Raw genomic sequence first — 27,632 nt, forward strand, 5'->3', positions numbered from 1 at the left:
TTTTATAGCAATGTTTGGAGATTTAGACCTTTATGGTGAAAAGCAGATGCCAAACCTCAGTTAGTGGTGTGGAATACTTGTAGATTATTACTATGTTTTTATCAGCTCTTTGGACTCTCATTCTGACGGCACCCATTCACTGCAGAGGATCCTCTGGTGAGCAAGTGATGCAATGCTACATTTCTCCAAATCTGTTCTGTTGAAGAAACAAACTCACCTCAGATGGCCTGAGCGTGAGTACTGTAAAGTAAGTTTTCACTTTCGGGTGAACTATTACTTTAAAGAGTCTTTTTAGCAATTTATTCTTTCAATTAATTCTGAGCAGTACGCAGACGGCTTACGCTCTTCTGTATCAGCCGCGCCACAAGGATACGTTTTTTTATGTGTATTTGGTTTGAAAGCAAACAGCGCATCAGCGCAGTGCTGCTGATAGGCTACAGAAGAGCGTAAGCCGTCTGCGTACTGCTCAGAATTGCCAAAATGGCGCTACGGAGAGGAATTGTTGAATAAAGTCGTTATTTTTGTTTTCTTTGTGTACAAAAAGTATTCTCATCGCTTCATAACGCTTCATTCCTGGACCTTGACACTGTTATTTATTTGGCAGTCTATGGGACAGTCACAGGCCTCCCGGGTTTTCATCCAAAATTTCTTAAATTGTGTTCCGAAGACGAACGAAGCTTTTACAGGTTTGGAACGACATGGGGGTAAGTGATTAATGACAAAATTTTCATTTTGTGGTGAAGTAACCCTTTAACGAATTTGTGCCTTTGCTTGTGTAAAGTTTGGTTGCTTAGCAGTAAATGTTCACTGGCCTACTTTCACTTCACACGCGCAAATGCAATGCTGTTGAGGTATTTGTTATGAAAAATATCTCTAATACAAATAAAATAGATTCTTAAATTAAGATAACGAAACATTTCCGCCAAACTTACATCCGTTTTACTATTGTTTTACAACAGTAAATACTACATTAATTAAATATAAATAATAATATAAATCATAATAACATAAATAATATTTAGTGATGTGCTTTTAACAAGAAAAAATGAAAATGAAACATTCGTAGTACATGAGGAATAAATCCATTATATTCAATAATTATATTTAATAATTAATTTTAAATGGTTTTCATGTTATTAATAGATCTAAACAGTGAGTATAAGCACATTGAAACATATTTTAGATGTTCAAAATGTTTTTATGACATTTTTTTTCGGAAGTGCCGAGTGACGTAGGCGCTTGTGATCAGGTGGCGGGTCAGCTGACACCAGCAGAACCAGGAAGCGACTGCAGAGAATTATTATTACACTTTAATATTTACTCACCGCGTGCAGGCGACCATAAGTGCATATCTGGAATATTATTAAAGCTGGCGCCTCAGTTCGCCTGGCGGTGTGAAGATCAGTCAGGGGCATGTTCGCAATAGACGACGAGGACGGAGACTTTCTGTCTCCCGCTGGAGGGTGAGTCCCTGACGGACAAACACACGCTCGTGAGGGCGAAAGTCAGCAGACAAACACCATTCACTGTTTAAATTCACATCAAGGTGGATGTATAACACGGAAACAACTCAGATGCAGCTGCGGTATGGGGAGGAAAAACTATTTTGGTGCCAGAGATATTTTATTCTATTAATTATATATTGTATTTAATTATTTAATTCAAATTGTATTTAAAAAATACACATTTTTCTCTAAACATTTCCTCAGACACCCTAAAACTCTCTTTTCCAGACCCCTGTTTGAAAACATTAAGTGTCACTTCATTTTGGGGCCACTATATTTCTTCTCTCTGGTGTCATCTGAGGTTATATCCATAAACTCAGTTCTGCGTTGGCATCCACTTGTGTTAATGGGGAATTTGAAGCTGGTGAGAAGGACTGTGGGTTAATGGCACTCACACGCTGGTAGTTACACGTCCCGGGTCAGAGCAGGGCCTCAGTCTGGGGACGGGGCGCCCACGGTCACAAGGAGCTGCTGTGTGGCTGTAGTCCCTGCCAGACCTGCTCAAGAGATCTGATATTACATGGAATTGGAAATGTAAAGGCATACAGGATTCACTCGTATTAGCTTCTCTGAGCTGAGGCAACAGGTCAGAAACAGGTCAGCTGAGCACAGCAGGATAGTGTCTGCACGTGGAGACAGATCCATGGGTCAGTGCCGCATGTGTTGATTAAGTAGCTTTCTGATGATGTTGCAGAAGTCATACTTTTTTCAGTTTCATTTGTGTTTCAGGTGTTCGCTGATGTTCTTCAGTTAAAAGTTTAATCAGATCAGCTTTAATTTGAGAGTTGAGCCTTGTTCAGAGACTCATGTGATCTACACAAGTGGAGCAGTGATTTATTTGCTTCTTTTTTGCAATTTTAGAGCGAAGTTAGCATCTCTTTTTGGGCTGGATCAGGCAGCAAACCAGGGGAACGAGTCCTTCCAATACACGGCACCCAAACAGCCCCGCAAGAGCTCTGCCAACTCAGGTAAGACTGCAGGAACCTCTGCGTGTGTAAACCGGCACTTAAAAGTGGTCATATCATATGGAATCAATTTTATATATATATATATATTAGGGCTGTCAAATGATTAATCACGATTAATCATAGTGCTTTAAATAATCAATAGTACATAATATATGTGTGTATACTGCGTATATTTATTATGTATATATAAATACACACACATGCATGTATATATTTAAGAAGAATATGTTATGTTTATATATTAAATATATTTATATATAATATAAAATATAAGAATATAAATATATAAATGTATATGCATGTAAATATTTTCTAAATATATAATTTATGTGTGTGTATTTATATATACATAATAAATATACCCTGTAACACATACATATATTATGTAAACAAAAACTTTTATTTTGGATGTGATTAATCGTGATTAATCATTTGACAGCCCTAATATATATATATATATATATATATATATATATATATATATATATATATATATATATATATATATATAACATAATTAAGTAATCGGTAAGGAGTTAGAAACTGCATTTATAATTGTTTCATATTTTTGTGGAAACTGATAATTTTTTTCAGGATTCTTTAATGAATAGAAAGTTCAAAGGAACAGCATTTATTTAAAATAGAATTCCCAACAATGTAAATCACAATATACAACTATCACTTTTGATCAATTTAATGCATACTTGCCAAATAAAATAAATCGATTCTTTAAAAAAAAAAAAAAAAAAATATATATATATAATATATATATATAAATATTATATAAATATATATATATATATATATATAGTCCAAACTTTTGTACTGTACTGTAACAGGAACTCATAGAAATAGAAAATAAAATCCACCAGATGTTAGGTATGAAGATAATATTTTTTAATGCAGATTTTTTTGACTTTCTGTTTTTTGATTATTGTATATTATTATGATTATTATTTTAATTATTATTTTTTTTTCTTTTTTTTGGTTGACATTTCATGTTTTGTTTTTACAGGACCCCCAACCCAAAAGACTGCACCTCCACCAAACTCTCCTGCCGTTCTCTTTGCCACTGCAGTACATGCCTACAGATAGTAAGTTGGAAAAGATGAAGAGGCTTTTTAATCTTATGTGTTATTTTTGTATTTCATTTTAGGTGTAAAGAATAAAGCATGAAACATGTACAGATCTGTAGTGCTGCACATTTTAAACAAGTTTTCCAAAGCAAAGTGTAGTTTACATGTATTTCCAGCACTGGTTATCCGTGGTAATGTAAAGTTTGCAGACTAATGTTATGAATACAGATATGTGCTGATCACTGTTTTTTTTCTGTGCAGTGTTAATGGACAGTATGTGAAACAAGGCAAGCTTGGAGCTGCAGTCCTTGGAAATCATTCAGCTAAAGAGGTTAGAATGATCATATGTTTTTCTAAATGGAGGTGTTTTTTATAACACGTCTGCACTCTTTTTCAGTATAAGATCCTGCTGTATGTCAGTCAACAGAAGCAGGTGACGGCCGCCAGGATCCACAGCGGCTTCGTCCTCACTGTGAGCTCTTATTCACACAATTCAAATCAGACAACACGTTTGGTTTTTATGTGTTATTTCTAACCGTCTCTCACACTTTCAGGTCCAGCCCAGTAACTACTGCACATTTTACGATGACCTGAGACAGAATTGGTCGCTGATGTTTGAATCCGACCTCTCTTTTGGGGTGGATCAGGCAGCAAACCAGGGGAACGAGTCCTTCCAATACACGGCACCCAAACAGCCCTGCAAGAGCTCTGCCAACTCAGGTAAGCATGCAGGAACCTCTGCGTGTGTAAACCGGCACTTAAAAGTGGTCATATAATATGGAGCATGGAATCAATTTTATATATATATATATATATATTAGGCTGTCAAATGATTAATCACGATTAATCACATCCAAAATAAAAGTTTTGTTTACATAATATATGTGTGTATACTGTGTATATTTATTATGTATATATAAATACACACACATGCATGTATATATTTAAGAAGAATATGTTATGTTTATATATTAAATATATTTATATATAATATAAAATATAAGAATATAAATATATAAAATGTATATGCATGTAAATATTTTCTAAAGATATAATTTATGTGTGTGTATTTATATATACATAATAAATATACCCTGTACACATACATATATTATGTAAACAAAACTTTTATTTTGGATGTGATTAATCGTGATTAATCATTTGACAGCCCTAATATATATATATATATATATATATATATATATATATATATATATATATATATATATATATATATACATAATTAATTAATTGGTAAGGAGTTAGAAACTGCATTTATAAATGTTTCATATTTTTTGTGAAAAACTGATACGTTTTTTCAGGATTCTTTAATGAATAGAAAGTCAAAGGAAAGCATTTATTTAAATTGTAAAATGGATCACAATATACAGCTATCACCTTTTGATCAATTTAATGCATTTGCCGAAAAAAAAAAAAAAAAAAAAAAAAAATTATATATATATATATATATATATATATATATATATATATATATATATATATATATATTCCAAACTTTTGTACTGTACTGTAACAAGAACTCATAGAAAAAGAAAAAAAAAATCCACCAGATGTTAGGTATGATAAAATATTTTTTAATGCAGATTTTTTGACATTCTGTCATTTTTATGATTATTATTATTATTATTATTATTATTATTATTTTTTAATTTTTTTTTTTTTTTTTTTTTTTTTTTTTTGACATTTGATTTTATTTAATCACTATCTGAAATCAAAAGACTGCACCTCCACCAAACTCTCCTGCCGTTCTCTTTGCCACTGCAGTACATGCCTACAGATAGTAAGTTGGAAAAGAGGCAGAGGCTTTTTAATCTTATGTGTTATTTTTTATTTCATTTTAGGTGTAAAGAATAAAGCATGAAACATGTACAGATCTGTAGTGCTGCACATTTTAAACAAGTTTTCCAAAGCAAAGTGTAGTTTACATGTATTTCCAGCACTGGTTATCCGTGGTAATGTAAAGTTTGCAGACTAATGTTATGAATACAGATATGTGGTGATCACTGTTGTTTTCTGTGCAGTGTTAACGGACAGTATGTGAAACAAGGCAAGCTTGGAGCTGCAGTCCTTGGAAATCATTCAGCTAAAGAGGTTAGAATGATCATATGTTTTTCTAAGTGGAGGTGTTTTTTATAACACGTCTGCACTCTTTTTCAGTATAAGATCCTGCTGTATGTCAGTCAACAGAAGCAGGTGACGGCCGCCAGGATCCACAGCGGCTTCGTCCTCACTGTGAGCTCTTATTCACACAATTCAAGTCAGACAACACGTTTGTTTTTTATGTGTTATTTCTAACCGTCTCTCACACTTTCAGGTCCAGCCCAGTAACTACTGCACATTTTACGATGACCTGAGACAGAATTGGTCGCTGATGTTTGAATCCGAGAAAGCGGCTACAGACTTTTGTAAAGAGGTTTGTATTTGTTCTTTATCGTGTGATGTTGTCTAAAGGAGCTTCTTACGCAGTGATATAATTGTCTCAGGTTTGTCTTGCCAAAGTGAACTGCAGCGGTGCGTTAGACTCTGTCCTGATCCAGGATCTTGTTCTCGGTGCGGGTCAGGCTGTGGAGAACGGAGACTCTTTAGAAGTGGCCTACTCTGGCTGGCTACTGCAAAACAACACCATCGGACAGGTGAAGATGTTTGTCAATGTATGCGTTTACGTGTGCTCAGTGTAAATAAAAATGCCTTTGGCGAGTAAATAATCTGAAACATACGCTAAGCAAGTTAATGTATTTACATGATGCATACATAATGAGAATATGGTTGAATTCTGATAAAAAAAAAAATGTATACATTGTTTTTATGAGAATTATAGAACAACACTAAGGTTTTTAAAAGAAGCCTCTTATGCTCACCAAGACTGCATATATTTGATGAAAAATGCAATAAATTATGCAAGTAATATTGTGAAATATTATTACGATGTAAAATAACTATGTTCTATTTTATAACATTTTTTAATGTAATTTATTCCTGTGATGCAAAGTTGAATCTTCAGCATCATTATTCCAGTCTTCAGTGTCACCTGATCCATCAGAAATCAGTCAATTGATGCTCAATAATAAAAGTAATTTTTTTTAAAAAAAAAAAAAAAAGTTTTTGAGCATATTCTAAATGCCCATAAATGCATTGTTTAATTTGTTGCTACCCAGCTTTAAATGATCTTTTATTTTCTTCTCCTCCAGATGTTTGACTCAAATCTGAATAAAGACAAACTGCTGAGACTGAAGCTCGGGGCTGGGAAAGTCATTAAGGTGAGGGGGAAGTTGGCTGGGCTGGCTATTATGTGTCATTATCACTCATACGGCAGTCTAAAGCTCTCTGCCCGTCTCTCAGGGCTGGGAGGAGGGGATGTTGAATATGCGCAAAGGTGGAAAGAGACTCATGGTGATTCCTCCCAGTCTTGCATACGGGTCGCAGGGTGTTGCCAGTCGCATCCCGCCGGACAGCACGCTAGTCTTTGAAGCGGAGATCCGTCGGGTGCGTCATTCTCACATTCAAAGCTTCACTTTACTTCCTCACATTTGCCTGAATAATGTATACTGTATAATGTAACATATTCAAAAAGTACAACCTTTTTCATCTTTGACAGAAGTGCACAGTTTGTAGTGTTGGAGAATATGCAAATTGAGATCCAGCCCTGCTCTTATCATCAGTATTCACTCAATGCATGTGCAGGTTAAGTTTGCAAAGGATGGAAGTTCAAGAGATTCGGCGGCTCCGTCTCCTGCTCCCAGTGTGGAGAGTCTGGCCCCCACTGAGCTCAACCAGCCCCTCAGCACTGCCCCACAAACCAGCAAACCCAGGTGAGCCCTCCAGGCCTCCTGCCCCAGATAGCGCACGCACTTCTGCATCATGTCTGTTAAAGATCACTTCATCTGGAAAGCATCTGCTGTGTACTAACATCCGATAGACGTCAGTTTTTCTGTTTTGCTCTTGTTAACATTCTCATTTAAACATCTATTTGACATCTGATAGGAAACGTCCTATAGATGTATTGTAGATGAGCAAACACTCTCAAAATATGTTTTCCGTGATCTCCGTGATGTACGTGTGCTATCAGGGGCTGTAGCCTGCCTGGAGATTATTGTTTATATTAATAGTATTTAATTTAAATTCTCTGTTTGATACGTTTCTTTTTTGCTTACAGTGAAGCACCTCTTCGAGCAAAATCAAACTCCCTCAATGAACAGCTCAGTGTAAGATTTGCATTTGTTTTTAGCATTTTATTTTATTAATGCAGATTTTTATTAAAATAAATAGGCAACACTTTACAACAAGGTTCATTAGTTAACATTCATTAATGCATTAATGTTAACTAACAATGAACAGTACAGCTTTTTATTATCAAAGTTTTTATTCATTTATTGTTTTACTAAAGTATTTATTAATCTTTGTTAATGTGAATTAATAAAAATACAATTCATGTTAGTTCAGGTCCATTAATTAATATTAACATAAAACATTTGATTTTTTAGTAAATTAGTAAAAGTTACCGTTCAGTTTAACTAATGTAGTTAACTAATGTTAACAGATGGAACCTTATTGTAAAGTGTTATCAATAAATATTGCTTGAGCTAGTGCACAACATATATAGACATATATTTATAATAAATAGATGTGCTCATTTAATCTGTAACATAATGGTTATTGGCCAACATTAATGTTTTTTTTTTTTTTTTTTTTTTAGCTTGAAGTTGTCAGATCAGTATCTGTCAATATTGGGTATATACTGTATTTTTAATTATTCAGGCTCATATTTTCGTATTTTAACTTTTGTTAAATGACAACAAAGGTAACAATTTGAAAATATGCGCTTGAATAATAAAAAACAAACAAACCTGTATATATCCAATATTGACAGATATGATAGACTTTAGACTGACTGTTCAAAAGTTGATGAAATATTGTTGTGATGCTTAGATTCATTTGTATTTTTCTTATTATTTTTACTAAAAGATGTTTATTATAGGCACTTTATTAGTAATCAGTATTGACCAGAATTTTAATATAAATAACATTACAGTATATGAATTCTTATTGGCCAAATTAATGTTTTGTTTTTTTGTTTTGTCAGATCAGTATCTGTCGATGTATATATACTTCAGGCTCATATTTTCTTATAACTTTTTGTTAAATGACAACAAAGGTAACAATTTGAAAATATGCGCTTGAATAATAAAAAACAAACAAACCTGTATATATCCAATATTGACAGATACTGATAGACTTTAGACTGTTCAAAAGTTGAGGAAATATTGTTTTGATGCTTAGATTCATTTGTATTTTTCTTATTATTTTTACTAAAAGATTTTTATTATAGGCACTTTATTAGTAATCAGTCGTAATATGAAAATAATTATCGACCAGAATTTTAATATAAATGCTTCACTAATAATAAACCATCTGCAGTATAAAGTGTGTTTTCTGACATGTTTTGCAATGTCTTCTTCAGAATCCTGATGCCACTAAAGCTAAACTGATCTCACGCATGGCCAAGATGGGCCAGCCGATGCTGCCCTTCATCACCGGCCCGGCCTCATCGCCCTCACAGCCAGACTCCAGTGACTCCGAACTTGAGGCAAGGTTTATTTTTGTGAGAACTTCATGACAATGGTTTTAGTCTGTCTCCTAACCAGATACAGCACAAAAATCTGCCACTGTGATCGATGTCTTTGTCCTTTAGTAAAGATATGCATATGTGTAAATGTGAGAGAATGCATACAGATAACCCTCATGCGCTCTGTTCCTGTTATTGCTGTAGGACCCCAGTGTGTCCAGACTCAAGGAACGTAGCAGTGCACCATCACCGCAGCCTGTACACATCTCCTCCGGCCCACCACCTTCAGTGCAGGGTAACACCAATATCAAAGCATATTCTGATAATAAAGACCAGGAGTTTAACATAATATAAAATAATGCACTTTTTAAAGATATACTTAATTGTTTTAGTTGAAATCTAGCAGAAACTTACAAAACCAGCATACAAATGCTCAGCCGTGTACTGTTATAGATATATAGGAATGCAATGTTCCAGTCGTATGTCATTTTAGTCTTTATGACACTGTATGCACTCTCTCTTCATTCCAGCTTCAGCCCTACTTCCTGTAACCATGGCAACAGCCAATCCGCAGCCCATGATGCCAGGAGCCTTACATGCCTTTCAGGTGGGTAACTCCATAGTGCTGTGTAAGTTCAACAGTAATGCTTCATGTAACTATAATAACAAGTCTGATAATATAAAAGGGATAGTCAACCCAAAATGAAAATTCTGTCATCATTTACTCACCCTCAAGTTGTTCCAAACCTGTATGAAATTCTTTCTTCTGTTGAACATAAAAAGGTATTTTGAAGAATGTTGGTAACGAAACAGTTGTTGGTAGCCATTGACTTCTATAGTATGGAAAATATTTAGTTTGGTTTGGTTTAGCTAGTAGTTACTAAGCCTCTAATATGGACTTTACGTTCCAATTTAAGTAAGACCTTACAAACGGCTGCTGCAACTCTACTCTGAACAAACCCTTAACATCAAGTATGATACCTCAGTTGACTGTGACTTCCTCTTTTCAGCCTGTAAGTCAGATGTACCCCACACAGACCGTGTCTTACCAAGGTAAAGATCATCTTACCACTCTAGTTTATCGGCTGCAGATGTGAATTCATGTATGATTTTAAGGTTGTGATTGTAAATGATGTCTGTCCCTTTAAGGAACTGGTGACGTCACGTCCTTCTTGATGACAGAGGCTCGACAACACAACACTGAAATCCGATTGGCTGTTGGGAAAGTGGCAGACAAACTGGACCACTTGTCCTCAAAGGTTGATACATTATTAGCAATCTTTCTAAGTAACTGCATTATATACTTGAACAACCTTTTGAGAAATCTCTCTTCTTTTTCAGATTAATGACCTGCATAAGCAAGGCAGTGTTTCGTCGGGCTTATCAAACGTATCCATGGAAACAGCCATGATCATGCACAACATTCAGAGGATCATACAGGTAACTGAGAGTGAGTTGGCAGGTGAACAGTGATTGGTCAATCCAACGTCAGGCAAGTCATGAGTTTATGAAATGTAATCAATGGAAATGAATACTTAAAATAAATCAATCTAAATAAAACACTTAAAGCTGAAGTAGTTTGTTGATGCGGCTTCATTTATTCAGGAGAATGAATGTCTGAAGAAAGAGGTGTTTGAGAAAAGTTCACGCATTGAGGAGCAGAACCGCAAGATCGGCGAGCTCATCAATCAGAACCAGAGGTATTATATGTTGTTACCTGCTGAGGAGCAGAACCGCAAGATCGGCGAGCTCATCAATTATATGTTGTTACCTGCTCTTGTCCCCATTACTTTTTGTAGTGTAATCAGCTGATGGAGCAGAGAAACGACTCTCTGAAGAACAGAAGTGAACAGAGTCAGGCCAGAATACTGCAGGCAGAGCAAGACAAGGTAACTCTGTTAAACCTGTGCAATCCAACACACACACAGTAACACCAGAACAGCTCTGTTTCAAAAACCTAGTGAGCTGCCATGCTTTAGACTGATGCCTACATCATAATCATCAGATGTGAAGTGCTCTTCATAGGCAGCATCTCCACATGGTAGACAGCAGGAGACTCAGCTCCCAGCTGATTTCAGTGGAGTTTGATGTTAGCGTGGTGTGAATATAGTGGTGTGATACTCGCTTGCGCCAGGATTTTGCGATTTTGTGAGTGTAGAAATTAAGCAAACAAGTTTTTGTGTACATTTCCACAAATCTTCCCCACAAAATGATAACCTGAGGAGGGGGGAACAACTTTGACACTATCAGGAAACTTGCTTTTTTTCAGTCTGTTCATTTCTTAAAGGTGTACAGGTAATCCATTATATATTTGCATGTAAGCATGTGGGCCGAAATTAAAGTTTCTAGTTGTTTAATGATACTACTAAACTATGTATGTGACCCTGGACCACAACACCAGTGTTTATACATAATCTTAAAGCTGAATAATTAAGCTCTCCATTGATGTGTGGTTTGTTAGAATAGGACTATATTTGGTTGAGATTAAACTATTTGAAAATCTGGAATCTGTAGGTGCAAAAAAATCTAAATATTGAGAAAATCTCCTTTAAAGTTGTCCAAATGAAGTTCTTAGCAATGCATATTACTAATCAAAAGTTAAGTTTTAAAATATTTACAGTAGGAAATTTACAAAAAATGTATGTATGTAATCAGTGTGACTGATTGCTGATTCAATATCAATGCACAAGCTATTGTGTGTAACACAGTTTGGTGTTTTCAAAGCAAAATTACTGTATGAGTATTTCTTAGCTGGTGTTACCTTTGCCTCTGTGACTAGAACTGCAAATTATTGATAGGTTTGTAATACAACCCATATGCTTGATTTGGACAAGCCATCGTGGTAGGAGTGCAGAATTGAAATGATTAAGGTTGTGTATGAAGTATTTGTCTTCAGTCTCTCTGTAGAATGTTTTCTCTAAATTAGTTTTTTTACACACTCTCCACTCAAGCAAAGGGACTTTTTAACATTACAGAAGAACTCTTAAATATCTCTAAATAACTTAAGCCATGTGTCTCTGCTCTGATTGGTTCATTAACACTGCTCTGATTGGCTGAGAGCCTTTAGTGGTGACTGCTCTCTTTTCCCAGCATGCACTGCCACAGGAATTGAGTTGGGATCAGGTGAGCAAGAGCGCTGTCCCGTCTCATTCGTTTCATCATAGTCTCCATAGACTCTCTCCCATCAGTTATTTCAGTGAAGCATTTCCCATTTCTCTTTTGTGTTTTCATGCAGTAGGCACCACTCACTAACCAATCAGCATTCAGCTCTCAGCAGAGATAGATAGTTCTGCCACCTTATTTTATATGTCTTCTCATCACTGGTTTCATTTCCTTGTATCATTATTTCTTTCCGTTACAGTCCCATCATCACTTCATCAGAGTAGTGCTGTATCATCACTGGTTTAATGTCGTCTCTCTGTATCTCTCTGGAAGCACGTTTGACGGAAGAGTTGGCGTCGTCCACGGCGCGTGTGTCGGAGCTGCAGCTGGAGTTGAGCTCTCAGCAGCAGAAGGCCGCAGCGCTGCAGAGCAAACTCAGCTCGGCCCTGCAGGACAGTCAGCAGCGCAGCACACACGTCACAACACTGGAGGCGCAGATCCTGGGTGAGCAGCACTCAGTGATTCACTGCCAGATGATCTGATGATCACTTGGTTTCTTTGCAGTGAAATCTCATTGGTCCAAAATCTCACTCCACCGAAATATGTATTAAACATTAGATATGTGGGTAAATTTCACAGTAAACATGTACAGGTCATATTTCACTCCAAAATCAAAGAATAAAAAAAATTATTTGCATGTAGATTTTTTTTTATTTTTTATAATATTCTCATTACTATAATAAATGCAAATGTTTTAAGATTTTTGCAGTTTTCGTTATTCTCAATTTGGATTCTCATTATTATATTTCTGTATTTTTAAAATGCATTTCTGAAAGAAATGCAGTGGGTTTTTTTTTTTTCAAATATAATTTAAAAAATAAGGGCTGTGTCATATATAATTGTTATCATGATTCATAAATAGTTTATTATTTAAGTATATAATAATATGGTTTGAGTATATAACTGTGTTTTTACAACATTACGATATTGTTAATTTGTTAATGTAATGAAAATTGTTATAAAAAGAATGTCACAATGCAAAAAAAAAAAAAAAGTTTCAAAAATAGCTTAATTTTTTGTAGTTAAAGTATACTTTTGTTCTTCTCTCATCCATTTTGGGTCAAATATATGGCCAGGACATGTTTGTTTGGGTGTTTTGATTTTTTTTTTTTTTTTTATATTTTTTATTTATTTTTCTTCTTGTTTATTTTTATTTTTTTTCTTTTGTTTTCCTCTTTTTCATTTTTGGTTTTGTTTTATTTGTTTTTTCTTTTTTTTCCATCTTTTTTTCTTTTTCCTTTTTGATTTTGTTTAGGTTTTTTTTGGTTGTTTTCCTTTTTTATTTTTCATTTTTGATTTTGTTTTTGTTTGTTTTTTTTTTTTTTTTTTTTTTTTTTTTTTTTGTTTTTTTTTTTTTTTTTTTTTTTTTTTTTTTTTTTTTTTGTTTTTTTTTTTTTTTTTTGTTTTTTTTGATTTTTGGTCTGGGAAAAAATGACTAGGGAGTGGAAAATTGCATGGAGAACACTTGGTTAAGGCTTGATGTACTGTGTTTGTTTCAGAGCTGAAGGAGACAGCAGACAGAGTGCAGAGTCAGCACAAGATGGAAAAACAGAAACGAAAGGAACTGGAGCTCAAGCTCAACAACATGGAGGAAGAGCTACAGGACATGAAAACAGAGAAGGACAGTCTGGAACGAGTGAGTAATTCACACTTCTGTCTCTGTGTACCTGTGTGAGGGGGAATAAAACAAATAACTGATTCATCACCTGGACTGTGTGATTCAGACTCTCTCTGAGAGGAAGAGGAAGTGGCAGTTGGAGAGACAGCGCTGCGATGAGGAACTGGAGGAGGTGAGGAGGGCGGGCCAGCAGGAGTTAGACAACCTCAGGAGCCAATTACGTAAAGCCAGAACGAGCACCGGCCAAGCCGCAGCTGAACAGGTAAATGTGTTTGCACACGATGCCAAGAACAGATCCATGCTGAACTCATGGCAACTAGTTGACTTTCCTCACCCATTCCTGACAGTAACTGCATAAAGCTGCTGGCACATTCAACATATTGTTTTATTGTAGCTTCAAGTGAGTAGCTTTACTTTTGTGCCTGTGTGTAGCTGTCTCAGCTGCAGGCTGATCTGGAGCAGGAGTGGCAGGTGAAGTGTGATCAGGCTCTGGCAGCGGCACGTGAACAGCAGAGGAGAGAGATGACTGAACTCTCAGAGCACAGAGACGCACTGCAGCTCAAACTCACACAGCTGCAGGACAAGGTACACATACACTCCACCCGTCCTGCATCATGTGCTGAATGAAACTCAGTACTAATAGCTCATTTGCTGGAGTATGTCATGCGTTCTCACAAAATATATGTTTTGTGGCATTTTTGCTTTCGACAACCATTAGTAAGATGAAGTTTTGAATTATCCCTTAATCAACAGAAAAACCACAATAGAAACGTGATTCCTGTCTTTCTCTGAAACTAGTTTTTCATTTCTCAGTCCATGTTCACATGTATACATGACTCCTGATTTCAATGTAAGAATTATGGCCAGTGATAGAAGAAAATGCATGAGCCAGATGTTTTCTGCATCCAAACAGTGACAGCAAAACACACACACACACACACACACACACATATATATATATATATATATAAACTGTAAGTTATTACATTAAAGTGCTTACATCTGATATTAAATGGAGTATTTGAAAATTTTTCAGTCATTCGCAGATTTTAAGTTAAATAGTACATTTGAATACTTTTTTGTCATTACAGTATTGAAACTTCTGACATTTGACTTTTTTTTTTTTTTGAAGTGATAGATATATAAAATTTGAAATTTAATCTCATTTTGTGTGAAAAAAAGCTGTATGTGATGTAAAGTCTGTATTGATAACTTTAATCTCAGCATCATCAAATTAGGTAATATTATTTTTGCAAATCAGCTGATTTTTTCCAATGATGCAGGGCTATACTATAGATGAAGACTCACACACACACACACAGAGCAAGTCCACACCTGTTTATAATACTTTGACATGAAATGACTTCTTAATCTCACAACATTACAAAACAATTGTATATTGTCTTTTTCTTAAACTGTTGAACAGACAGTCACTTAACTAATCAAACTAACACATTTATTTTAAATCTCCTGTCTGTAGTTTAATACACTCAAACAGTCCCGTGAATCGGAGGAACAGCTTTTACTACAGCAGCAGGACCAGAAAGAAGAGCTGCAGGCCTTGAGAGAAAAGGTGAAACATGAAAACTAGATTCACTGCTTTCTAGGTTTCCAGTCAGCATAAGCTTTTTTTCTCTCTCTCTCAATGTTAGTCTGTTAGTTTTGTAATGTTAGTGTTAGTTAGTTAGTTGCACGTTAGTTGCGTTTTTGCTGCTGTATCTTTAAGACTTCCAAGTGTAAATTACTTCAATGTAATAAAAAGCTGCAAATAAATAGTATGCAAGGAATAATAATATGTAAATGATTGGCTGAGCTCTTCACAGTAGCTTGAGGACTTCTGAACAGGTTGTGTATCATGTTGACTTGTGTGTGTTTCAGTGCTCTGTGCTGGAGCAGAGAGCAGCATTGCTGGAGCAGCAGGGAGAGATGCAGCTTTCAGAGCAGCAGCACACAGACACAGCAGAAGAGGTGAGCCTTCAACCCCTCTAACTCCAACCCAGTTACAGAAACCAACCAATAAGGTACGGGAATAATAATAATGAGGTACACGCTGTATTGTCAGTGACTTAGTGTTAATATCATCCATCAGAACCTCTCAGTTCGGAACAAATGTCATAAATCTGCACAAGGTTTATCAAGTGTAGTGTAAACTGAACTGGCAGTACCTTCAGACAAGCTATGCATCTGTACACAAGTCTTGAATGATTATCATAAACTGTAGACTCCTGACCAATATATTATTAGTGCTGGTGTTATTATACTGTAAATTAATTTGATGCCTTATTTTAATAACATTTACATACGTTTTGTGCATACTAAAGTTAATAAATGAGTTCAAAGAAAATAAAGAAGAATAGAATAAAGACGTATGTACATTGACAGTTAATTTATGTAATTTAATTACTAATTTTTATTTTATTTTAATATATATTGTGCCTGCATGGCACACCGCTATGGAAATAAGATGATACATGTAGATTATTTAATTATTTACTATGTTTGTATAATTACCATTGTCTATTGACTATATATCACCCAAAAATAACAAAAAAATTCAATCAAGCTGTCATTTCATATACATTTGGGGGCCCCCTGGTGGACACAGGGCCCTAAGCAACTTTTTTTAAGACATAAGTTTTTTAAGACATGCATTATTTTTTGCATTATTTATTTAGTTATTTAGCAAAGACACATTAAAATTATATAATTTAGCAAAGACCAAAAGTGACAATTAAGACATTTAATGTTACACATAATGTTTTCTATTTCAAATAAATGCTGTACTTTTGATCTTATTCTGTTCCACAGCTTTATAAAGGTTCTGCAAGAATATTAAACAGCACAACAGTTTTCAAAATTGATTTGAGCAGTAAATCAGCATATTAGAATGATTTCTGAAGGATCATGTGACACTGAAGACTGGAGTAATGATGCTGAAAATTCAGCTTTGATCACTGGAAAAATTTCAGTTTTGGGAATAATTATAGTGCATTGAAACTTATTTTAAATTATATATATATATTTTTCAATGCAGCCACATATATATATATATTTATATATAATGTTCCACAAATTTTATGTTTAAAGCATTTATTTAAAATGTATGAAATATTTTTATAGCATTTAATTTTGCATCATATAGTAAGCAAAGTCATGGATCACTCTTAATCAGCTCAGCTGTGATTATTTTCAGGTGAAGCATGTGATGAATGGAGTGTTTCAGTCTCTCAGAGCCGAGTTTGATCTGAATGAGACCTACACAGGAAGTGCTGTTCTCCGAGTGCTGGTCAGCACTATCAAGGTCCGCCAAATCTCTGTCCAACACAACATGAGCTTCAGAACCTTATTCTGCAGATAAAAAGGTCTCACAGTGTGTTTTTCTCCTCCAATCACAGAATGTCACACTACAGCTGCTCACCAAAAAGGAGAGAGCTTCATCTGAACACAGTGAAAAAGAAGAGGAGGAGGAGAATGAGGAAGAGAGAGAGACTGACGCTCAGCATAGACGTGAGGTGCATATAAACGGCCCCAGAGAGCGAGATTCTGCAGGATCGCAGGATGAAGATGGACAGCAGCAAGTGGAGAAGGAAGATGTTTCACTAGCAGATGAGAAGAAAGAAGAAACGGAGGAACCTGAAAGAGTAAAAGACAGGAGTGAACAGGAAGTTGTAGAAGAAAGGAGTGAAGAGAAGGAAGTGGAAGTTACAGAAAACAATGTGCAAGACCAGGACAGTGAGAGCGGCACAGAAACTAAACACGAAGAAGAGACCGAAAGCAACATCACAACCAAACAGGAAGTGACCCCAGAGCCGTCTGAGGACATTAGTCCTACACAGGAAGCCAAGGTAATTGCTGAGAGTGTTACAGGGCCTTTAGATGAACCAGAAAGCACACACATGACATTAGGAGGACCTCCCAAGAACCCGCCTCCACCTCCTCCCGCTCTGCAGGAAACATCTGCACTGCTCTCCAGGTGCGTGCTCAACCGCTAACATGCTAGATGTGCTTCACTGTTATGACAATAGATTCATTTCCCAGAGTGTTTATAGAGGGTTCACCCAAAAATGAAAGTCACTTCTCTGTGAGCATGTGTGTCATCCAGACTCTCTGTCTCTCGTCTCATCTGTGCTGCTCCTGCTATTCTCTCAGTCCGTCTGAGAGGGTAGAAGAGGAAAATGGAGAGGAACCATTTTTCCAGAGTCCCACCCCTCCCCAGCCCCCACCCGCAGCGGCCGATGAAGAGGAGGAGGAGCTGGTGAGCAGGGCTCTCTCTCTCTCACACACACACTCCACATCCATCTTCTGCTCTTCATTCTCACAAACTAATTTGTCATATATATTTGAAAACACAATGTCCAAGTCAATCGTTTTGAAAATGTGTAATTAACCTTATTAATGATTAACTATGTGTCATTAAAGGTCTAGATTGTCTTCTAGTATTGAGAGTATGCTAGTGTCCAAGTGCTAGTGTTCCTGTAGCTCAAGTGGTAGAGCATTGCGTTAACAAGCGCAAGGCTGGGGGTTCGATTCCCCGGGAACACATGATAGGTAAAAATTGATAGCCTGAATGCACTGTAAGTCGCTTTGGATAAAAGCGTCTGCTAAATGCATAAATTTAAATTTAAAATGAATGTGGTGTAGTGGTTTAGCGCTGGTTACCAGAAGGTTGTTGGTTTGATGCCCACAATGAACAAGCTGTGAGTCCAGCCAGGTCTATAATACTAGGAGAAAACTCTTCTCCTGTAAATCACGGTTCCTTTCTATTACTATATCACATGAAAGTTGTCATAAGTAAAATAAATCATAAATACAATATATTGTAATAAAAAAAAAAGAAAATCTAAAATTTTAAGCACATTGCGATGCATAGATTCCATAGTGAAAACTCAATGCATCCATTACAGTACTATAATTTAATATTACTGCAGTACTTTATTATAATTTACAATTATAATATCCAATCCATTAAACAATTACTTATCCAAGTCATTATTTTTACGAGTTTGTCAGACTTACAGGTATATTTTGTTAATATTTTACTATAAAGCAAAACTGTCGCTCCAGTTTTCGATATGTAAGATTTAATGTTTTTTTTTTTTTTAAGTCTCATAAGGCTGCATTTATTTGATCAAGAATACAGTAAACAATTACATTTATAGTAAAAAAAAAGTGCTATTATGAAATATTTTTACAATTTAATAGAACTGTTTTTGTGTATATCTTAAACTGTAATTTATTTCTGTGATGCAAAGCTGAATTTTCAGCATCATTACTCCAGTCTTCAGTGTCACATGATCTTCAGAAATCATTCTAATATACTGATTTACTACTCATAAACATTTCTGATTATTATCAATGTTGAGAACAATTGTGCTGCTTCAAATTTTAGTAAAACCTTTTTTTTCTCATGATCCTTCGAGTACAAAAGTTCAAAGAACAGCATTTATTTCAAATAGAAAACCTTTGCAAGTCTTCTTCTAACAACAAAAAACTCTTACTGACCCCCAAACTTTTTAACAGTAGTGCACATTAATGTTCTCAACATATATTGGAAAATAATTATGAATATCCCAAAATGTATCATTCCAAAATAGTCATTCAAACTAAATGTGACTGTATTTTATGATGCATCACATGATTTACTGAAGAATTGTAATAGAATTGTCCTCCTGTGGTTCTGTTGCAAAAACATGCCCAAAACTATAACATTGAACCAATAGAGTGAGTTTGGGGGCGGGACTCTGTTTGTTCAACCAGTTAAATCAGTGGCAGAGATTACTAGTTAATAAATGCCATTTACAGTGTTGTTGTTTTTTTTTTTTCAATTACTAAAATTTAAGAGTGAACTGACTGAAGCTCTTGTGTGAATGTCCTCAGAGTCTGAAAGGAGGTTCTGATAGTGCGTCTCTGTTTTGCCCTGATGATGATGATGATGAAGACCTGGACTGGCTGAGCTGATGTCAACCTTCTCAGTCGAAGTTGAAAAACCAGTGCCTGACATCAGACGATCTCTGACCGGAGGAAATGATGTTTGTGTCCCGGACCTCAGCGAACACAGGCTTTGATTAGTGGGTTGGGATGGTTCTGCAAACATTTCATTATTTTCTGTGATCAAAGAACAGAGAGTAACGTCCTGCCCAAAACCTTAAAAAGCATTTGAATGAAAATCTCTATGGCAGTACGGATCAGCTGCTGCTCATAAACTGATTTTACTACACATACAGCAAAAAAAAATAAATCATACTTAAATCTACAAATACTGTAAATCATAGAAACGGTTGATTTTTTTTAAATCTTAATTTATAATGTAATATTTCCATCTTTAACACAGGGTTCTCATGTGTAATTCAGCCTGCCGTCTCTGTTCTTAATATTTATACATAGTACTAACAGCAACCAGTTGCATATTAATAAAGAAATGAGACAGACTGTGAAAATTAAAATCTCGATACTTTGCTCTTTTTTTTTTTTTTTCATCTGACTGCCATCACGTTTTTAAATGCATTCATCACCCCTTTGACTGATGCGCTCGTCTTTTTTTTTTTTTGTTCCAAAAACATGATGCTCAGGTTAAAAGAAGTTTTTGTTTTTAAAAAACCTTGCTTTTTTATTTTTTATTACGCTGTCCTGTTTTTCACAGTTTTAAATGCAAAAACACATTCTGTGTGAGTGGCTCATCAGGTTATGTCAACCAATCAGAACCGAGAATTCAACAACATCATGACATGACTGATTGATTATTGTTACCAAAAATGAATTTGCTTTTAGAAAATATATATGAAATTAAAATGTTATCGCTGGCATTCATGACAGGTGCAGCCCAGCAGGACTGACCCGTTCAGCTTTTCCCAAAGATACTTAATAGTTATAAAACCTTTTGTTTTAGTGCTGTTTCTGCAGATGTGATATGTTAGTGTGTGTGACATCACCAAGAGCATAAATAAACTTTTGCATATGGCTCACTAGATCATTAAGCAAACAAAAAAAGAGATGAGCTGCAGTCCTGTGGAGGTGTTTGTGTTCCCGAGCTCCCAACGGATGTCATATAAAAAAAAAATGCTGCTTCAGTTAATGTCTTCATATTTCCCAAAAAGTGCTTGTTTTAGACAAGTGTCTGTCTCTAAGAAACCCTCCACCAGTGAAAGCTGGTTCCATACGAGTGTCCATCAGAGGAGTTAGCGAGGACAGATTTAAAAAAAAAAAAAGCTTCATGGTACTACTGCGTGAACACCAGAGAGAGATCATCGCAGGTCCAGCATCGATACAGTGCCTTCCGTGATTCTAATGTGGTTACCATCCTGAGGGGGAGAACAAAAAAAACTGTTTCATATATGTGACCCTGGACCACTAAACCAGTCTTAAGTGTAAATAAAAAAATCTATAATTTTGACCCATACAATGTATTTTTGGCTACTGCTACAAATATCCCTGTGCAACTTAAAACTGGTTTTGTGGTCCGGGGTCACATATGGCACATAAAAATTAACACTTATGTCATTTCAAAGCACAGGCACATGACTGAATGCTCAGGTGTAGGTTGATGTCACTTACAGTAAAGAGAGGAGGCTCTTTGGGGTGCGGATGAAAGCCTTTCTGAGAGCAGGTTGAGATCTCCTCCATGCCGTAGTCAGTCAGCCTGAAGTAGCCCGTCCTGTGCAGGAGCACACATCAACATCAGTATCACATCAGCGCTTCTCAAGCTTGTTAACTCCAAGGCCCCCATTTCCCCATTTTTTTTTTTAATGCTACATTTTTCTACCCAAAAAGATATTTTAAAGCTTGAAAAAAAATGTATACTCAATATAGAAATTGTCATGGCTTTTTAGGATTATTGACTTCCATGACTTGTCCAGCTTTAGAAATCTCAGGCAATCAGCTAGTAGCCAAATAGCAATTTCCCAGAAATTTCTACCTAATAAAATAATTGTAAAGCTTTGTCTGAACATGTATATAAAATACAGAAATTTCCATGACTTCTCCAGCTCCAGAAATCTCAATCAACTACTTTTCTAGTCTTGTGTGATTGATTTTTACTCCCAAATAGAATTTTCTATCCAATAAATAATTTTAGAGCTTGACATAACTTAAAAAAAAAAAAGTATATCAATATAAATTCCACACTTTTTGAGCTCTAGAAATCATAATCTGAATCCTTCCTAGTCGTTTATGATTACATTTGAATCCCAAATGGCATTTTCTACCTAATAAAACATGTTAGAGCTCGACATAACTAGAAAATGTTGCTATTCAGTAAAAATATACTAATAATCATTTGTAAGATTTTAATATAAAATATTAAGCAAAAACTTTTTTTAAGCTTATTTTAAACCTTGTTTGGCCTTATTTAAATGATTTTAAGTCATCTTGGTAGTATGCTTGAATCCCGGCCCCTGATTGAGAAGCACTGTATTGCACAGCAGGAATACAACAACTTAAGAGATCATCAACAAGCAAACTACAAACTTATTGTGAGCAAGTGAGGTCTGACTTCAACACGGTTTTGTGTCTATAACACAGTTCAGGCTGAAATCTGTCTGATTCACTAATGAGTGATTCAGACACTTTGAAGTTAAGCGTGACTTTGACTTAAGTGTCCACAGCATCTCACTTGTACTGTCACTGCTGTCATGTCTCTCATGGCTGGACTTACTCGTTGAATTTGGGAGAGCAGACGATGGCGATGGACTCTGGCAGCATCATCTGGTATGAGCAGTGAGTGTGCAGGTCAACGCTGGACAGGAAGGCCGTCTGAGTGGGGTGAGTCTGTGGGGTGAGTCACAGAGACTATATGACAAAGACAACTGTATGCATCCACTGTACTACAACTGGTTATCGAGTTTGATAGACACCGACCGAATTTCCTCGATATCATAGAGTATCGAAAAATGTCCTGTCCTACAGTACGAAGTCAAAGTTATCCTATCGGTATCAATAGTGAAACTTTTTGCACGAAACCCAGCCTACACTGTACTGATGGACCTTTAGGGAAATGACCATTTCAATAGGATTATTTCCTCATTGAGGTGTTTTATCATTTTATAATTAATACATGCTATTGGATACCTGTGGTTCATATCAGTTATATAGCTAGAGAAGGCAGAAGTGTGACTCACATGTATCCAGCCCAGCGTGATGAGGTCGTACTGGTCCTGCACCAGAAACAGCTCCTCTTCATTCTCTGTGTCACAGTAATCTGGACCTCCACACTGCTTCGGCACGATCACGTGTGTCACTGTAAACGCGTTGCTATTCTGTAACAGGCACACAAACACTCTCCATTCAGAAGTCTTAATGCACTGTATTGGTAAGTGGGGCAGTCGTGGCCTCATGGTAAGAGAGTACCTATCTGGTGCTGCCTGATATGCTTTCTTGACTCTAAGTGCCGGTAGCCATCAAAATACACATTATGAATCACCAGAGACCATGGTTTCAGCTAAACATTTTCTGTTCTGTTCTGCTGAAGAAAAAAAGTCACCAACATCTTGGATGGGCTGAGGATGAGTAAATTACCAGCAAATTTTCATTTTTTGGTGAACTATGCCTTTAACAGCTGTTTATTCAAGCTTAAATGTTTATCGCGGCAATTTTTTTATGGCAAATATTAATCTTGGTCTGACAAGCCTTTAGCGAATCACAATGAGCCTGGTAACAGGCAAAATTTAGGTGACTCCCAATATTCAAATATGGTACAAAATCATAATAAAGGAATGTAAAACGTTCACGTTTGTTTTTGTTTATTTTGTGTCAAATAGAGATCACAATTCTCCTATGATTATGAACTAAACAAAATAATACAATGTTAAATAAACCAATTTTTTTAATTTTCTTTTGTTTTTGTTTTTTTTGTGTAATATTGAGATGTTAAATAAACCAATTTTTTTAAATTAGAAATTAGTTTGAATTTATGTTTAATAAACCAATTTTTTAAAATGAGAAATTAGTTTGAATTTATGATGCAATGACTTATTATTTTGTAGTTAATTTTTTTCACCTAGTGGCTAAACAATATTATTGACAGTTATTTGAAGTGCCAGTTACTTTCAAAATTTGATTTGCTCTATTTTGATAGCTACCATAGACATCAGTGTTTGTATCCGAACCATTAATTTTCATCTCAGTATTTCTGTGATAATATGAATGATTGTAATTGTGATTGTAATTGAAAAGACTGTTTCTTACCTAAACATAGTAACTGCTCTCTGTGTCAGCGGCAGTGCGAACACAGATTTGAATGTTCCAGTATGACTTTTCCCAAAGATTTAATAGACAAAGGTGAATCGTTGTCATTTAGAAATGAGATCGCGATCTTTAAACGATTAATTGTGCAGCTCTATCACAAAGTCATACCAGTCTCCCACAGAGTATCCCGCAGGTTTCCACTGCTCTTATGGTGTTGTTATTGGCCAATCGCAGAAATTTGCTGCAAAGCTCAGCAGGAACAGTGATCTGCCGTAAACCATCAACCAATGTAGCTGAAACACAAAGAGCAACTGTGACAACCTGAACAACAGAACTAGAGGCTGCTCTACGTCTAGTGAGGTTTGAGATCTAGCCGTACTGTTGTTGCTGAGGTGACCCGGTTTAAGTGAGCGGTCCACGGTCGGGGGTGCAGCCGGGCTGGGAGCTGATGGAGCGCTGTGATTGGCCGAGGGGTACTGTGGACTCTGAGGGGGAGTGGGGGACTCTAGGTAGGGCAGAGGGGGACCCTGGATCCCAGGGATGAGCAGTGTGTCGTCTTGGTGAGGCGCCGGTGTGTTGAACCCGAGCTCCCGCTGATGGTCCTTCTGCCGGATCATCTCCTCAAACCTGCTGAACTGCTCCTGCTCCAGCTGCCTCCTCTGCATGTCCGCCACGCGCTGTCTCTCCGCCTCCAGCTCTCGCTGCCGAGACAACTCCTGCTCCAGTGCTTGAGCTTCTGCACGCTGACAGACGACAGAACCACACTCAAGGTGAAAAAAACCATATGCATCTTTAACTTTGCAGTGAATTACTCCAAACACATCAGTAATGCATATAGAAAATTACTATTAGACAAATATTAGAAAAATAAATAAATATATAAATATATAAATATATAAATAAATATATATATATATATATACATATACATAACATATATATATATATATATATATATATATATAATATATATATATATATATATATATATACAGTACAGGTCAAAAGTTTGGAAACATTACTATTTTTTATGTTTTGAAAAGAAGTTTCTTCTGCTCATCAAGCCTGCATTTATTTGATCAAAAATACAGAAAAAAAAATTAATATTGTGATATATTATTACAATTTAAGAATAATTGTTTTTAAATGTATTATACTTTAAATTATCATTTATTTATGTGATGCAAAGCTGATTTTTTTAGGATCATTATCACATGATCCTTTAGAAATCATTCTAATATGATGATTCATTATCAAAGTTGGAAACAGTTCTGCTGCTTAATATTTTTTCAGAACATGTGATGCTTTTTTAGGATACTTTGATGAATAAAAAGAAAAAAAAAAAAAAAGAAGCTATGTTTTTAAAATGTAAATATTTTGTAATAACAATATACACTACTGGTCAGTAATTTGGGGTCAGTGATTTTTTTCTTTTCTTTTTTTTTTTTTAAATAAAATCAATACTTTTATTCAGCAAGGATGTGTTAAATTGATAAAAAGTGATAGTAAAGAAAATATATTATTAGAATATATAGGCTATTATTAGAATTTTTTTTTATTTTGAATAAATGCAGTTCTTTTTAACCTTTTATTCATCAAATATATTAGACAGCAGAACTGTTTCCAACACTCATAATAAATCAGAATATTAGAATGATTTCGAAATGATCATGTGATAGACTGGATGTTACATGTGACACTGAAGGCTGGAGTAATGATGCTGAAAATTCAGCTTTTGCATCACAGGAATAAATTATTTTTTTAAAGTATATTCAAATAGAAAACTACTATTTTAAGTTGTAATAATATTTCACAATATTACTGTTTTTTCTGTATTTTTGATCAAATAAATGCAGGCTTGATGAGCAGAAGAAACTTCTTTCAAAAACATTAAAAATAGTAATGTTTCCAAACTTTTGACCTGTACTATATATATATATGTAGAAAAACATTAAAAATAGTAATGTTTCCAAACTTTTGACCTGTACTATATATATATATATAGCATGCTTAGTTAAGCTCTCAATAGTCTCATTGGATATTCATTAAATACAGTATTTTTTGTTTAAAAAAATTTTATTATTTCATAAGGCAGAGCAAATACTAAATACTAACAAATACTACATATTTACCATGAACACACACATACATATATACATACATACATATACATACATATATATATATATATATTTATGTGTGTGTTCATCATGGTAACTGGGGATTGGGAGGCTCTGGGGATATTCGTGGTAATAAAAATATATTTTATATCTAGCATTATGGAATTACTATAACATTACTAGAATTTAGAAAAAAAAATGTCTGTATGTATTACCTTTAAAAGAATTTGGGAAATGTGTTAAATAGTGATGGAAAAAATGTGAGAATCAAAACCAAAACAAAACAAAAAACATGTTCGACAGGTTTCATCGGTTTCGCTTTTATTCCATGATAAGGTTTGGAAAAAATGCCTCACCTTTTTGCTGATGAACTCAGCATATTCTTTCTCATATGTCCTCAGTAAGTGTTTCTTCAGCTGCTCTGCTTGAGGAAAAGCGATCTCCTTTAGCTTCTGTGTGAGGAACAACATGATATGTTTGGGGAAAAGCGGTCTCTTTTGGTTTTTTTGTGTTGTGGATCTGGTGTTTTTTGGAATACGTTACCCTTAAAGTCTCCTTCTTCTCAGGAATATTACACAGCTTATATTCTGGATGCTTGGGGAGCTTTTCAATGAAAAGCCTGGTGGGTTAAAAAGAACCAGAGTTAAACCTGTTGGAAGTAAACTGGACATTACCAACACCACACACACATAATGAGTGACTCCCATTTAAGTTAATTAGATACTCCACCCAAAAATGAACATTCTGTCATCACTCACTCACTCCCATGTTGTTCCCAACCCATTTGACTTTCTTTCTTTTGCAGAAAACACAAAGGAATGTATTCTAAAGAACGACGGGAACCAAACAACATTAGAGCCTAATCGTCTTTTGTGTTCCACAGATGTAAGCAAGAAAGTCCCGCAGGTTTGGAACGACAGTAAATGATAAAAGAACCTTATTTTTTCAATTGAAGTGTCCCTTTAAAATGCAACAGCATGAGCTAGAGCGACAGTCAGGTCTTCTTACGTGATGTATTTGTTGTAGAGGACAAAGGCGTGCTCTGTGCTGCCCTCCTCGGCGTACACGTGGGCCATGCGGATCACCTCCATGCCCGAGCGGAAGTATCGGCGGAGGGGCACCGCTTCATTCATGTCCACAGCGCTGCCCTTCTTGGTCAAGGCCCGCACCCGTTGATCTGGGGTCAGACTCACATCGGCGTGGTCATACATCATGCCACCAGTGTCCTCAATCCAAGCCTTCAACCCTGTGATACAAAAGAGAACACGTTTCAGAGAAAACTGGATTTCTCTTGCACTTCTGAATGAAAGAATTAAGCAGATTTGCCATGCAAATACATCAACTTAATGAAAGACACATTCGTTTACATATAAGAGTCTTAAAAGTACAGTAGCACACTTCATACATTCTTACACTAGTG

General features: G+C 35.6%; 2 protein-coding genes across 2 annotated transcripts in view; one reads left to right on the forward strand and one right to left on the reverse strand.

Annotated features, from left to right (window-relative positions):
• Window positions 1-1,241: 1,241 nt before the first annotated feature.
• On the forward strand, window positions 1,242-20,356 carry LOC109055730 (FK506-binding protein 15-like). Its single transcript, XM_042762730.1, has 30 exons — window positions 1,242-1,463; window positions 2,367-2,473; window positions 3,489-3,567; window positions 3,811-3,880; window positions 3,947-4,021; window positions 5,885-5,983; window positions 6,054-6,203; window positions 6,759-6,827; window positions 6,910-7,053; window positions 7,252-7,379; window positions 7,724-7,772; window positions 9,029-9,154; window positions 9,338-9,428; window positions 9,664-9,740; window positions 10,144-10,186; window positions 10,283-10,392; window positions 10,475-10,573; window positions 10,739-10,862; window positions 10,934-11,022; window positions 12,224-12,256; window positions 12,568-12,739; window positions 13,795-13,931; window positions 14,020-14,175; window positions 14,346-14,498; window positions 15,394-15,486; window positions 15,792-15,881; window positions 17,107-17,214; window positions 17,309-17,886; window positions 18,063-18,168; window positions 19,791-20,356. Exons 1-30 carry the CDS (start codon window positions 1,414-1,416, stop codon window positions 19,869-19,871), a joined length of 3,486 nt encoding a protein of 1,161 aa, XP_042618664.1. The 5' UTR covers window positions 1,242-1,413; the 3' UTR covers window positions 19,872-20,356.
• A 604-nt stretch (window positions 20,357-20,960) lies between these two features.
• Window positions 20,961-27,632, reverse strand: part of stambpb (STAM binding protein b) — a 7,124-nt gene continuing 452 nt past the window's right edge. The window contains exons 2-10 of the mRNA XM_042762729.1: window positions 27,221-27,458; window positions 26,756-26,831; window positions 26,569-26,664; window positions 24,472-24,835; window positions 24,261-24,385; window positions 23,027-23,164; window positions 22,564-22,676; window positions 21,465-21,564; window positions 20,961-21,211 (exon numbers count right to left, since the gene is read on the reverse strand). Of these exons, the coding sequence (XP_042618663.1) occupies window positions 21,155-21,211; window positions 21,465-21,564; window positions 22,564-22,676; window positions 23,027-23,164; window positions 24,261-24,385; window positions 24,472-24,835; window positions 26,569-26,664; window positions 26,756-26,831; window positions 27,221-27,426 (1,275 nt within the window). The 5' untranslated portion in view covers window positions 27,427-27,458 and the 3' untranslated portion in view covers window positions 20,961-21,154. The remainder of the gene's footprint in view (window positions 21,212-21,464; window positions 21,565-22,563; window positions 22,677-23,026; window positions 23,165-24,260; window positions 24,386-24,471; window positions 24,836-26,568; window positions 26,665-26,755; window positions 26,832-27,220; window positions 27,459-27,632) is intronic.

The sequence above is a fragment of the Cyprinus carpio genome, chromosome A8, assembly GCF_018340385.1.
Source record: "Cyprinus carpio isolate SPL01 chromosome A8, ASM1834038v1, whole genome shotgun sequence".
In the NCBI taxonomy this organism is placed as follows: Eukaryota; Metazoa; Chordata; class Actinopteri; order Cypriniformes; family Cyprinidae; genus Cyprinus; species Cyprinus carpio.